Source organism: Ornithorhynchus anatinus, chromosome 12 (assembly GCF_004115215.2).
Source record: "Ornithorhynchus anatinus isolate Pmale09 chromosome 12, mOrnAna1.pri.v4, whole genome shotgun sequence".
Taxonomy (NCBI): Eukaryota; Metazoa; Chordata; class Mammalia; order Monotremata; family Ornithorhynchidae; genus Ornithorhynchus; species Ornithorhynchus anatinus.
In genome coordinates this window covers 27,981,998-27,995,499 of record NC_041739.1, presented here as the reverse complement: position 1 = coordinate 27,995,499, position 13,502 = coordinate 27,981,998, and the positions used below count along the sequence as shown (strand labels likewise).

The window sequence follows — 13,502 nt, the reverse complement described above, 5'->3', positions numbered from 1 at the left end:
CCGAGGGGAGGGGAGGGGAGCGGAGGCGGGCGGCGCCTGCGCAGGGAGCGTCGGCGGCAGTGCGCCTGCGCTCCGTCGCCTCGCCTCGCCGCTCCGTCCCGTCCTCGTCCCTCCCCGGCCCGGAGCGTCGGGCGGAAGGTGAGCGCCCGAGCACCTTGGGCGAAGCGCTGGGCTCTTCTCCGGGCCTCGGTTTACTCGTCGGTGAAATGGGGGTGGGGAGAGGGCTGCCTCGGGGGCCTGGGCGGGGGGCGGGGGGGAGCGACCGAGACGCCTCTTGGAGCCGTTAGTAGGCCCCGGACAGAATTCAGTCATCAGCATCATCTATTCCTTAGCATTGTATCATCATCTGTTAGAATTCAATCGTCATCATCATCATCATGTATTTATTAGAATTCAATCGTCACCATCATGTATTTATTAGAATTCAGTCATCATCATCATCTATTCATTAGAATTTTATCATCGTCTATTTATTAGAATTCAATCATCATCATCATCTATTAGAATTCCGTCATCATCATCTATTTATTAAGAATTCAGTCATCATCATCTATTAGAATTCAATCATCATCTATTTATTAGAATTCAATCATCATCATCTATTAATTAGAATTCAATCATCATCTATTTATTAGAATTCAGTCATCATCATCTATTTATTAGAATTCAATCATCATCATCTATTTATTAGAATTCAGTCATCATCTATTTATTAGAATTCAGTCATCATCTATTTATTAGAATTCAGTCATCATCATCATCTATTAGAATTCAGTCATCATCATCTCTTTATTAGAATTCAATCATCATCATCATCTATTTTTTTGTTCAATCATCTTAATACATTTATTAGAATTCAATCATCATCATCTATTAGAATTCAGTCATCATCATCATCTATTTATTATTCAATCATCATCTTAATACATTTATTAGAATTCAATCATCGTCATAATATATTTATTAGAATTCAATCATCATGATAATGTATTTATTAGAATTCATCATAATATATTAGAATTCAGTCATCATCATATATTAGAATTCAGTCATCATCATAATATGTATTAGAATTGTCATCATCATAATATAGTTATTAGAATTTAATCATCATCATCATCATATTTATTAGAATTCATAATCATCATATATTAGAATTCAATCATCATCATATATTAGAATTCAGTCATCATCATAATATATATTAGAATTGTCATCATCATATAGTTATTAGAATTCAATCATCATCATCATATATGTATTAGAATTCATCATCATAATATATTAGAATTCAGTCATCATCATCATCATCATATATTAGAATTCAATCATCATCATCATAATATATTTATTAGAATTCAATCATCATAATATATTAGAATTCAATCATCATCATCATATATTAGAATTCAATCAATCATCATATATTAGAATTCAATCATCATATTTATTAGAATTCAATCATAATCATCATCATATACTTATTAAGCATTTACTAGAGAAGCAGTGTGGCTCAGTGGAAAGAGCCTGGACTGGGGAGTCAGAGATCATGGGTTCAAATCCCGGCTCTGCCACTTGTCAGCCGGGTGACTGTGGGCAAGTCACTTGACTTCTCTGGGCCTCATTTCCCTCATCTGGAAAATGGGGGTGAGGACCGTGAGCCCCACGTGGGACCACCTGATCACTTTGTATCCTCCCCAGCGCTTAGAACAGTGCTTTGCACAGAGTAAGTGCTTAAATACCCACATTATTATTTTGTCCTTTCTGAAAACTCACCTCCTCCAGGAGGCCTTCCCAGACTGATGATCCCCCCTTTTCCTCTGCTCCCCCTCCCCCCCCGACTCCCTCCCTCAGCTCTTCCCCCACAGCACTGGTGTATATATGTACATTCTAATTAGTCTACTTATTTTATTAATGATGGGTATATATCTGTAATTCTCTTTATAATGATTCTACGAAATCCGTTCATTTCTTTTGATGGCCGTCCTCCCACCCCCCTTCTGGACTGTGGGCCCGTTGTGGGCAGGGATCGTCTCTTTTTCTGTTGCCGAATTGTACTCTCCCAAGCGCTTAGTACAGTGTTCTGCACCCAGTAAGCGCTCAGTAAAGATGAGTGAATGTTGTAAGCGCTGGGGCAGATCCGAGCTAATCAGGTTGTGCGCCGGGGTAGATCCAAGCTAATTATTATTATTATGGTATTTGTTAAGCTTAACCGTGTGTCAGGCGCTGTACTAAGCGCTGGGGTGGAGATAAGCAAATCGGGATGGACACAGTCCCTGTCCCAGGTGGGGCTCACAATCTCAATCCCCCGGCCCAGAAAAGTGAAGTGACTTGCTCAAGGTCACACAGCAGGCAAGTGGAGGTGGGATTAGAACCCATGACCTTCTGACCCCCAGGCCTGGGCTCTTTTCACTACGCCATCCTGCTCTCTTAGGGTTGTGTAGCCTGAATTGGGCACCTGCACTGACGGGGGCCAAAGGATTAGTAGGAGTTTTAGGGTGGAAAGTGTGGACCAAGAGAGCAGGCCGGGGCGAGTCGTGGAGGTGGCCACAGGAAGCTTAAAAGGGATGGGAATTTTGTGGGGCAGAAAGATCACTGAGATGTAAGTGAATCCCGGCCCAGTCTGAGGTATATTTTATGTACTTCATAATATCACTTCCAACCTTTGGGTGTCCGGTGGCCAGTCCTTATAAATTTTATGTGGATAAAGAGTAGTGTTGATGTCGCGAAGAGTTTGGAAGAGTGGGGAGTGGCGGGAATGTAGAGGCATGAGTTGTCTCAGAGGCTCCGTGTCTGACCCTGTTCAAAGTTGGGAAAGCCGATGGGGCCTGGGCAGCCCGTGTTCACAAAATGACAATGGCAAGGACGTGGATTTTCTTTTCTTTTCTCCAGCAGAGCTGGAAAGGAAGAAACGAGGTTAGAAATGTTTCTAGGAGAAGAGGAGGCCAAGTTTGGTAGTTTGTTTACGTGGACTGAAGCAGAAGGAAATGCAGTGATGCAAGGTAGGGTAGTGCTCTGGCTGTTGCTGTGGATTTCCCCCATCCAAAACAACCCCAGAATCAGAAGACGATGATGTGGCTTTGACCTACCTGTGGTTAGGACTTGCGGGCCGACAAACTCTATTGTGTTATACTCTCCCGAGCAGGCTCTGCGCACAGTAAGCAGGCAGTGAAAACCGTTGAGTAGTCTTTGCAGCAGCAGTTTACCTTGCTGCAGTCGTCTTCATATCCCTCAGTCGTATTTATTGAGTACTTACTGTGTGCAGAGGACTTTACTCAGCGCTTAGGAGAGTACAAACAATATTCGTTCACTCAATCGCTTCATTGTTTACATGGTGGGATAGGAAAAGAAGGAAAGTAAGGCGTCTAGCGTGGCGCCGATACATAAAAAGGTGGTGTCACCCATTAGCGGAATGAAAGTGGAGGAATTACAAGAGAGAAGAACATAAACGTAGTTGACTTCGCAATTAAGGCACTGACATTTGCTGAAGGGAGAAAGCGATAATAGCGTAGGCCTATTTTCTTTTCCTCGTAAGTGCCGGGGCTCTTGGCTCAAAATGCTAATTTACATCTTGTTTTTTGGAGACATTAGCCTAAGGACTTCAGGAGCTCCTTGCCCCAAATCCTGTTGGTATATGAAATAATGCAATCTATTGCGATTGTTTTCCAAGTCTAGAAGAAAGCATATTACACACCCAAACTGTAGAGAAGATTTTAAAGTCAGTCAATCTTAATGGCATGCCAAGAGTCAAGTCTGCATCTAAAGATTAATCACTGTTGTAAGGCCAGGCGTGCCCTTTCCACGCCGACTCCCACATGGCTGCCAGCATAATGATGCTATTTGTTAAACGCATACTATGTGCCCAGCACTGTTCTAAGCACTGGGGTAGATACAGAGTAATCAGGTGGTTCCACGTAAGGCTCACAGTCTTCATCCCCATTTTACAGATGAGGTAACTGAGGCACAGAGAAGCGAAGTGACTTGCCCAAAGTCACACAGCTAAGTGGCAGAGCTGGAATTAGAACCCATGTCCTCTGACTCCCTTCTCTACCAGGATACTACCTTGGGAGTTCTTTTCTTTTAGGAAGCACTAATCAAAAGCACAGTTGGGGTTTTTCTATTTTGTGGCTCATAGTTTGCATTTATCCCTATTCTGTTTTTATGTGGGAAGCAGCGTGGTCTAGTGGAAAGAGCACAGGCCTGGGAGTCAGGACCTAATAATGATAATTATGGTATTTGTTGAGCACTTAATATGTGCCGAGCACTGTTGTAAGTGCCGGTGTAGGTACAAGGTAATCACGTCCCTTGTGGGGTTCACAGTTTCAATCCCTATTTTACAGATGAGGTAACTGAGGCACAGAGAAGCGGCTTGCCCAAGGTCACACAGCAGACAAGTGATGGAGCCGGAATTAGAACCCATGTCCTCTTGAGTCCCAAGCATGTGCTCTTGCACTTGTCTGCTGGACAAATCACTTCACTTCTCTGTACCTCAGTTTCCTCATCGGTAGAACGGGGATTAAGTCTGTCAGCCCCACGTGGGACAGAGTCTGTGACTACCTCGATTATCTTGTATCGACCCCAGCGCTTAGTACAGTGCCTGGCACGTAGTAAACACTGAACAAATACCACAGTTATTGTATCCCGGGAGATTTTATATGTGTGTGTGTGTCTCCAGTCAGTGTAATTGTGTTTTTAAAGTGTAGAGACAGACTGTCTTGTGGAGGAGTAGCCAAGTGGCAAGATAGCCATTGTGGAAGCTGGTGTTTCACTATTTTGGCTTGGCTCATAGATGGAACATTATTATTATTATTATTATGGAAGTGGTTGTGGTTGGAATCCAAATTTAGAAGACTGTCGGTGTTTTGGTGTCCCAGGGAATTGTTGGGTTCCCCGATTGTTCCCACATCCAGAGATCTGTGCTGTCCCAGCCACAGGCAGGCTCAACAAATGTTGATTTAACTCAGTAGTCAAAACTATGACGAGGTGAGCGAGGCCCAAATGAAGGAACGGACTAAGGTACAAGAGGGATTTTCTTTGTCGGGAGCGGGGGACAGTGGACGAGAGTGGGGTAACGATCTCTTGGAGTCTACTGTCAAGTCTTTTACAGGACACTTAGTGTCGTGTAGTTAACTTCTGGACAAGTATAGATCCTGAAAACCGTACTTAGAGCAGAGGGAGGTAGTGGAAGTTCTTGACTCTGAAGAAGTAATAAAATGCTCAAAGGGTGGATTGACAGCATTGTTAAACCAACTGTAATACACAAATCACTATTTAATGCTGTAATGCCGACTCACTTCTCCAGTATTTAGGAACTTTTTTTTTTTTCAGGAGTTTGGGTAGACATTTTCATCTACTGATTGATTTCCCACCGACAGTATATGAGCGGAGATTGACAGTGAAAGAAAATGTGCACGTTATCAGTTAGAAATTTTGCATTCATGTTTTTGAAAGAACTGATGCTGAGAAGAATATCCTGGTAAATTAATGGGCCCACTCTGTTGTTCAGAGTTTAGCGGGCCCTGGCTGGGGGGGGATCACTAAGAGCAGAGCAATGGATGTGGATGACATACATCCACGATTCAGTATTACAAATGCCATGGCCTGAATGAACTTAATTTAAAGCCCGGTAATTTGGACGTGTCTTAATTTCCCACACGTAGGAATTCCTTCAACATAGATATCTGACTTTTCAGGGCCCTTACTACTTGAAACCCTTGGAGTGATTGCGCACAAAATGCCGTTAAGTACTGTTGTTTTGTAAGAGAACCAAGTATAGAAAAGTTATCTTTTCCCAATGAGATTACAGTTTTTTGGTTGTTTATAACAGAGGAAATGAACTCTAGTGTTAGTCCAACTCATTTGGAAATGAGTCTTTGGTTTCCCAGTAATGAACATTACAGTGCTGCTTCTTTTTCCCGACTTGTAGTCCCACCGCCCCGGTTCGGCTGTCATTGACAAGCTAGGAAGGGAAAGGATATGGGTGGGATGGTGCTCCCAGCCAGTTGTTGTTCCCATCTCATTCCATTCGCATAGCTGGAGTCGGGGTGGAATAGTGGAGCATGTCAGGAATTAATGGCAGGGGGAGCCCTGTGCTGAGCTTGCCACAGCACCTACCGGGGGCCAAAGGTTAGTTTTAAAAAAGGAAAATATTGGAGTTGTGTGTTGGGGTGGGAAGATGGTGGGAGGGAGGAGTCTGGAAAACCATTAGGAGTGGGGCAGAGGGAGTAAGTGGTCTTCTGCATACTGGCTTAAGTCTGTAGATAAGGCAGGACATATCCTCAGGTTGCAAGTGTTTTGGGGGCTGCCTGAACTCAAATGGGGTTTAAATAAAAGTGCCTTTTAGTGTTTGTGGTGTTTGTTAGTATTTAATACTCATTAAAAGTCTATGTTTTTATGTAACAGTGTGTGTTCCTGAAGGTTGTTAAAATAAGCAACCTGGAAAATCACTTCACCTCGTGCCTGCCAATTTTTAAATTTACAATTAGGGTTTGGTGGGGAGTGGAGGGGGGGGTGGAGAAATGGAGAAAGATTCTCTTGACTTCCAAGATCATATTGGCAAAATGGCTTGTTCTTACGCTTCTAGGACTGTACCTTTTGTTATGGACAAGTACTAGTTTTTTTTTTTTAAAAAAAGCCAGATTAGTTGACTGCTTGTAAATTAAAGGTTTGACTGGACAAATCTATGGTTTCCAGTGGCTTGATGCTAAATGATACATGTATATTAAGGAATTGAATGGATACTATCTTTGGTTGTGTGGTTTAAGGTAGAACACCTTCATTTTTAAGATTATTGATACTTTGCAGACCAATCTGACTTTCTGTTCTCCCATCCCAGACAATTCAAGAGTACAACTCTCAAGACCAGAAAGCTCACCATCTATGATGATGAATGCTGACATGGATGGTATGGTTACTACTTTAGTAAGGTTAATGCGGAGGCAGCCTAGTAGCTGCCCATCTCCTAAACATTACATTGAATTTTATCTTGTATATTATAGCTGTTGAGGCTGAAAATCAGGTGGAACTGGAAGAGAAAACACGGCTTATTAATCAGGTGTTGGAACTTCAGCACACACTTGAAGGTTAGTTTGCTTTTAATAATTGGCCCTACAAAGGGCTAGTTGGACTGGTGACATTTGGGATGCAGAAACAGTATAAACTCCCACTAGAGAAACCGACTCCATTACGGTAACTGTAAACTGGAGCGTCTGCTTGGATTGGGTCTGACGGCCAGCTAGCAGAGGCCTCCGTGTAGACTCTGTTTAATCCAGATAGGAGTCTTGGGTACTCCATTTGGGCCTCTTGGTTCTCTCTGTAGCCTCTCCCCTCTGTTATGAGAACTAGTTCCTTCGAGTCCCCAGATCGTGACCGTTCTACCTTCACAGCATCTCTCGACCACCCACACTGGTCCAATCACTTGGTCATAGCCCACCCTGACTACTGCGTCGATCATTTTTCTAAAAAAAATTAGTTTTGTACAGGTCTCCCCCCATACTCCCTAAACCGCCAAGTTGCCTCACCTCGTCCCCTTCATTCCCAACAGACCACCACTCTCCCTTCTTTAAAGCCGTACTAAAATCACGTCTCCTCCAAGAAGCCTTCTCTAATGGCTCCTTCTCTAATGGCTCTTCTTCCCACCCTATTTTCCCTCCCTTTTGTGTTGCTTAAGCACTTGAGTTTGAGTCCCCTGAGCATTTTGATACTTATCCCGCCCACACTCCTCATATATGTATATCCTTACACTCTTCCTTTCCCCCTAGCTGCAAGTTATTTAATGTCTGTTCTCCCCACCACCACCACTAGAGTTTAAGCTCCTTGAGGGCAGGGATCATTTCTACCACTTCTTGTACTCTCTGAAGCGCTTAGAGTGCTCAAATACCGTTCACTGACAGGTGGTCTCTAAATTACTCTCTTCTTTCCAGTGTTTTGAGAAATAGTCAAAACCATTTTCCACTCCTGATTGAGGCCCCTCCACAAAGAACGTACCTAGGGTCTTGGGAAAGAGCTAAACTCCCCGCCTCAGGGGATGTGAGCGTCAGTTCATTTTGTCTTCCGAGTTTCCAAATGGCCAGTAGTGCTACGGTGTGCTGGGTTAAAGTAGAGGAAGTGATCTTTGCTACCCGTTTCTCTGGTTTGCGAATGAAATGAATCCGAGTAATATTATTGTCACTCAGTCTAGGAATTTCCCTGTGGTGTAAACTGTCTGTTGATTAGTGGATGCATGGGAGGACATTAAAAACATTTGACTGCTAATTGACTTTGTCCAACATGTTTTTAACAGATCTCTCTGCCCGAGTAGATGCAGTTAAGGAAGAAAACCTGAAGCTGAAGTCAGAAAACCAAGTTCTTGGACAATATATAGAAAACCTTATGTCTGCTTCTAGTGTTTTCCAGACAACTGACACAAAAAGCAAAAGAAAGTAAGGGGTTGGTCCCTCTTTTGCTTCAAGATATTGCTGCTATTTTTTGTTTGAGGTTTGTTGTTTTTTTTAAATATGCGTAGGCTACACAAGTTACAATATATTAGTTTGTGGCTTCATTAAATATTCATCGAGATAATGGCAGATGTAGGCAGAGTTAAGAGCACTAACATATCTGAGGACATCAGTGAATTTGTGTTTTATGTTAATCTTTGAAAAATGTGCAGATGTATTGTGGAGACTTTATAATTAGATTATATAGATTTGTTTAAGGTTAAGCAAATGTCTGACATGGCCAGATTCACTTTGAAAAATACTGAGTTTGGGGAGTATTAATGAAATATGAGTATTGTGAAAATTCCTGAACCAGGTTCTGAATGTGTAGTTTTTAATCTAACTTGTGCACGATCATGTGGCTCCATCTCCCTTTCTTCCTCTTACCACCTCTCCACTTGACAGGGAATATTTAACAGGCTTCTTTCTCCCACTTGCAAATTTCAAATATAAAATCAACTATGAGAGGCCAGGATGAGGATTTTCCTAACATCCCATTTTGAGTTAGGCTTGTTGGCTTGCCCCTGGCAAACTGAAAACAAATCGTATAAAAAAACCCAGAAACTCTTTGGGAATGCTGAATTGCTTTTATTTAGAAAAATTTCCAGTTTACTTTTCCAAAACTCTACTCTGCCTATATCATTAAGATTTTTAACTTAAAAGGTCAATTCGAGGTTTTTTTAGAGGTAGAAAAGGAATTAATCCAAAGAACCGTGCAGGCAGATTTAAGCACCAGTAAGCAAGCGTGTCTCTACTCACTTTCCCTCTCTGAGCACGTGTCCATCCTCTTCTGTTGTCCGTGGATTCTTGTTCATGGACATCAGGGATGTCCCGTGTGAGAGAGGCGATGGAAAAGGATCACTTACCGCAACGAAGTCTTTCGTCAAGATCCCAGAGCCTGCTCAGAAAACATTACAGCAAGTGCTCTCCAGGCCTCCAGTGCACAGAATAGGAGCAAAGGGTGCAAAACCCATTAGGGTGTATAGGAGAATCATGCAAAGAAGGGGCAGTTTTTACCTATGGTGCAAGTTGACAGTCTTTATCAGTATTTGAATTGAACAAGCGGCCCAAAAGCAATCCAGTGATTTGGATTGCAGGATCGTGGAGATGTCTTTTTGCTAAGAGTATTTTTTATCAAATCTTAATTTTGAGAGTTAACGTCAAAACGTGTTGACCACCCAGGGAGCAAGAGGGTCCGCCGCTGCCCAGCAGGGGGTATGGCTTGTAGCTATTAGACACGAGCCACTTTTAACCAAGAAGTACTCTTACGTTTGTTTTGTATAGATGGAAGATTGAATAAAGTGATTTAGCTGTGTATATAAATATATAAGTAGTCAGGACTGAAAACACTTTGCATCGTGATCTTTTTGTCTTAATTTATGAACGTTTAAAAATGGTTGCAGTTGGAAATTTCAGTTATTAAAAGTTGGTTTTTTTTTTTTGACTTCGCGTGACCCAGTTTTATTATCTTTGTGTTGGCTTTTCTAGTCTAGCTGTTCATTTTAAGACAGGATCGTGACTCCTCTACTCTCCCAAGCATTTAGTACAGTGCTCTTGCACACTGTAACCGTTCAAATGCCACTGATTTATTCTTAGTGCTGATTTTTCTGCTATTACCTTAGGTCACGCCACAGTTTTATTGCTCAGAGGCCAAAATCACTCAATCATTTCCCTCAGGCTGGGTTGGCATGTCATGGAATCCCCTTCCATCCAGCCTGGTTTAACACTAGTGCTTCTCAAGGCATTTTTCAGAAATATCAAATAAGTCATCGGCTCAGGCCTTTACCAGAACTCTCTCGATTCTTTGTTCACAGAAAACGTCTCTGTACCAATTCCCCACTCTAAGTTCCATCCCCTATGTTCCCCATCCATGGCTTTCCTTTGTCCTGGCCCCCCGAAAGACCAAATTAGAAGGTGTCAGAATGGTGTTAGTAGGTGGGGTTGGTTGGAGGCCTTATTCCCTTTCATCTCTGAAACACTGGATTCACTTTACATTGCCTTTTCAACTAGCACCATCTAGAGTGGAATCAGGCACGGGGGGATAGAGGGCGAAGTTATTCTAAGCACAATTCAAGAAAGTTAGAGGGGGATTGGCAGAAGGATGCAGGTGACTAAGCCCTGGTGGAATTCTTTAGCTCCGACACCACTGGATTTAGATACCTCTGGTTACAGATCTTCTGGTCGCGTGCCTCTTTTGGTTTGTTCATCATCTAGTGGCACCTCCCATCTGTGACCGTGAAATTCAAAACAGGTCAGTCCCCTCCACCCCACCCCCCCCCCCAGATGAAACCTTACAGGAGCCTTATATTTTGGTGGGAAGGTTATCTACGGGTCTAGGGTGGGCACCTTGTTGGTCGTAGCAGGGAATCCCTTCTAGAAGTAAGGGGAGTAAGATACTCTGGCTGGACTACCCTCCTTATCTGGAAGCCTGGCGTGAGATGGAAGCTATTTTCAAATTTGGGGGGTGGGAAGAGAAAGAAGCGCAAAGGAAAGAGGGCAAGAGGTAGCCTTCCCCACCAGGCGAGATGGAAGTTGGCCCTTATTTCCAAAGGATGTAGCTGATGGACATGAATATAAGATGGGGGGGCATTATTAGCAGGTTGGATTTTCCTTTAGTACAAATGACTTGAGTTTGGGCTGCATTTGCTTTCCTCAATCTTTTTAAAACTTGGGAATGTTGCTAAAATGATGACTTCTCATCACAGCTGGAAATCTTCTTTAAGCCGGACCACAAGGCTAGATATCAGTAAGTGAAATGTTCTGTTGAACCAAATAAAAATTGAATGTTGCTTTTCTGGGTAACAAGGAAGTCAGAAAAGATTCTGCTCTGGCAGGGCACCAGATTTCTCTCAGTTCATAATGTTTAGAATTGAATTGCAACTGGGACGCAAATTCCGATGACCCATCTTAGAAAGGGGTGGCATAAAGCTGGGAAAGGATGGCTAGTCCAAGAGTAAAGAGCTCTGTCTATACAACCCTCACCTAATTATTTTTGGTTCTGCAATGCAGAATTGAACAAAAAGGGTTAATAGCAAACCTCTCAGTGTCTTAAAAATCCACCCAACAGATCAAAACAAGATCAAAACAAACCAGACGTTGCTATTTTGTAAAGCATTTGGGGAGCCACTGCTTGAGGGAAAGTTGAGGTAAAAAAAATAGATTGATTCTAGTGACACACAGGACCACGGCTGGCAGAGTTTTAAGTGAAAGATGAACAACTAAAGTTGCCCCACCCCACAAAAAAAAAAAAAGAAAACAGGTACACACCTATGTTCTTGAGGCCAATAACTGAATGTGAACCATTTTTGAGGTCCTATACCTTTGCAATTTTCAGCACTAGGCAGACATCAGAGCTTCCCCTTTGTTCCACAAGAAGAAGCTTGGTTAGTCCTTGAAGATGAGGAGAGCCAGATCTGCAGATTCCCATTTTCTACTGAAATCCTCCAAGCCCCGTTACTTGGGGCAACCTAATGGTAAGGTTAAAAATGATCCACATTTTTAAGAGGCAATTAGATTTTAAGCGATGGCTATTAAACTTTCAATAGAACGGGAAAGAACTTTGGCAGAAGGTACCACTACAAATAGAAGAAGAGCACCATACAGGGTAAGAGAGCAATAATCTTCATCGTTAACCAGCTGCCTCTGAAGTAGGCGTCAGTTGCATCATTGGCAGAATTTTGTTTACTTACTACTGAAATGAATTTGTATGAACTCCATCCAACAGGTCTGTTCCAACTGGATGCTTTTCCAGTTCAGCTGAATATTGCATTAAAGTTAAGCACCCAGGTAATCTATCATGAGTTGGAAAAAAGTTCATTTAGAGAAAAATATATTAAATATTTGAGCTTTATTTTCAAGAGCAATGTACAATAGCAAATATTTTGTAAACAAGGCCATCGTGGCCTAAAATGGGAGAACTATAAAAGTCAGAAATTCATTTGTACACCATTCTAGTTCAATAAATTAAACATCTTTGCGTTCACATGAAAAATACACTTGGACTAGTAGTAGGTAACCAGTGATTCCACGAAGGCCAGCTGTCTGCTAACAGAGCACCTTTCAAAATAAGTTACTGCAACCAATTCTCTAATAACAACTGGGCACTAAATAAATGTAGGTCAAGTACACTTGAAATTGTTGCTAGAACCACACAACCATATAAAGGTTTTATTGCATTTAGCTCTGTACACTGGTGCAACTATTCCAATTGAGAGAAGTGAGCTACAGCATGACCATATTTTACCTAGTAATGCCAACATGTGACTTGTGCAGTAGCTACAGTGAGTCCGTTACCAATTCACTTGCTCTGGCCGTTTGAAAGAGCCAAACTGACATCAAAACAACTAAACTAAGAAGTCTCTGCTTCAAAGCACTCGAATCTGATAGTCAACTTGCTGTTTCCTTTTATTCTAAATTCAATAAACCAGATAACGTCACAGAGAGCATTTTCCTCCAAAAGGAAGACCACGGGAAAGTTTTGGGGAGAATTTAGAGGCTAGGAGAGGAAGCAGGAGGTGAAGAAAGATCAGAATCAAGCAGGTCTGTCACCTGCGGGCTGCCTCTCTGATGCTCAAGAAGAAAAATCTAATCTCTCAAAGGGAAGTCTAAGGACACTACTTGGAGACTGTTCAGTCCTTTCGTACTTTTCTTTTGCGAACCGACTTCATTGGCCCATCTCCTGATCCCGTGCCTTCGTCAGCGTCTTTCATCTAGAAAAATGTCAGATTAGTGAGTTGAGTGCAGTACAAATATATGCCTGCAATAAGTCCTCTGACAATTAATTTTTACCAATTTCATTACAACATACACCCCCCCTGAGTGACTTGAGATCCCTTCTTACCGCCCATACCAACAATCTAGTCCCCCCACATGTCTTTTTGGAACGATTAAGTGGTATTCGAACCAAACTCGAACCTCCGGACCTTTAGGACAACATAGCTCTTCCCACAAGAACCTGACTGGTAAAGCAGTGAAGTAGCAGAGACTGTTGTGGCATCTCTCACCTTACAGTCATCATTAGCACCTACA

The 13,502-nt window shown here is 42.4% G+C and overlaps 2 protein-coding genes across 7 annotated transcripts in view; one reads left to right on the top strand and one right to left on the bottom strand.

Moving 5' to 3' along the window:
- The window catches only part of SCOC (short coiled-coil protein), a 33,617-nt gene extending 23,699 nt beyond the window's left edge, over positions 1–9,918 (top strand). Inside the window, exons 1-5 of one of the 4 annotated variants that reach the window (XM_007668415.4) lie at positions 45–138; positions 2,896–3,002; positions 6,836–6,904; positions 6,999–7,082; positions 8,282–9,918. In XM_007668415.4, coding sequence (XP_007666605.1) covers positions 2,924–3,002; positions 6,836–6,904; positions 6,999–7,082; positions 8,282–8,424 — 375 coding nt within the window. In that variant the 5' untranslated portion in view covers positions 45–138; positions 2,896–2,923 and the 3' untranslated portion in view covers positions 8,425–9,918. Of the gene's footprint in view, positions 1–32; positions 139–2,892; positions 3,003–6,835; positions 6,905–6,998; positions 7,083–8,281 lie in introns of those variants that run through there. The other 3 variants (XM_007668416.4, XM_001512584.4, XM_029076697.2) reach the window with 3 other exon arrangements.
- Positions 9,919–12,302: 2,384 nt separating this feature from the next.
- CLGN (calmegin) overlaps positions 12,303–13,502 on the bottom strand; it is a 38,875-nt gene continuing 37,675 nt past the window's right edge. For all 3 annotated transcript variants that reach the window (XM_029076692.2, XM_029076693.2, XM_029076691.2), the window contains exon 15: positions 12,303–13,183. In XM_029076692.2, coding sequence (XP_028932525.1) covers positions 13,103–13,183 — 81 coding nt within the window. In that variant the 3' untranslated portion in view covers positions 12,303–13,102. The remainder of the gene's footprint in view (positions 13,184–13,502) is intronic.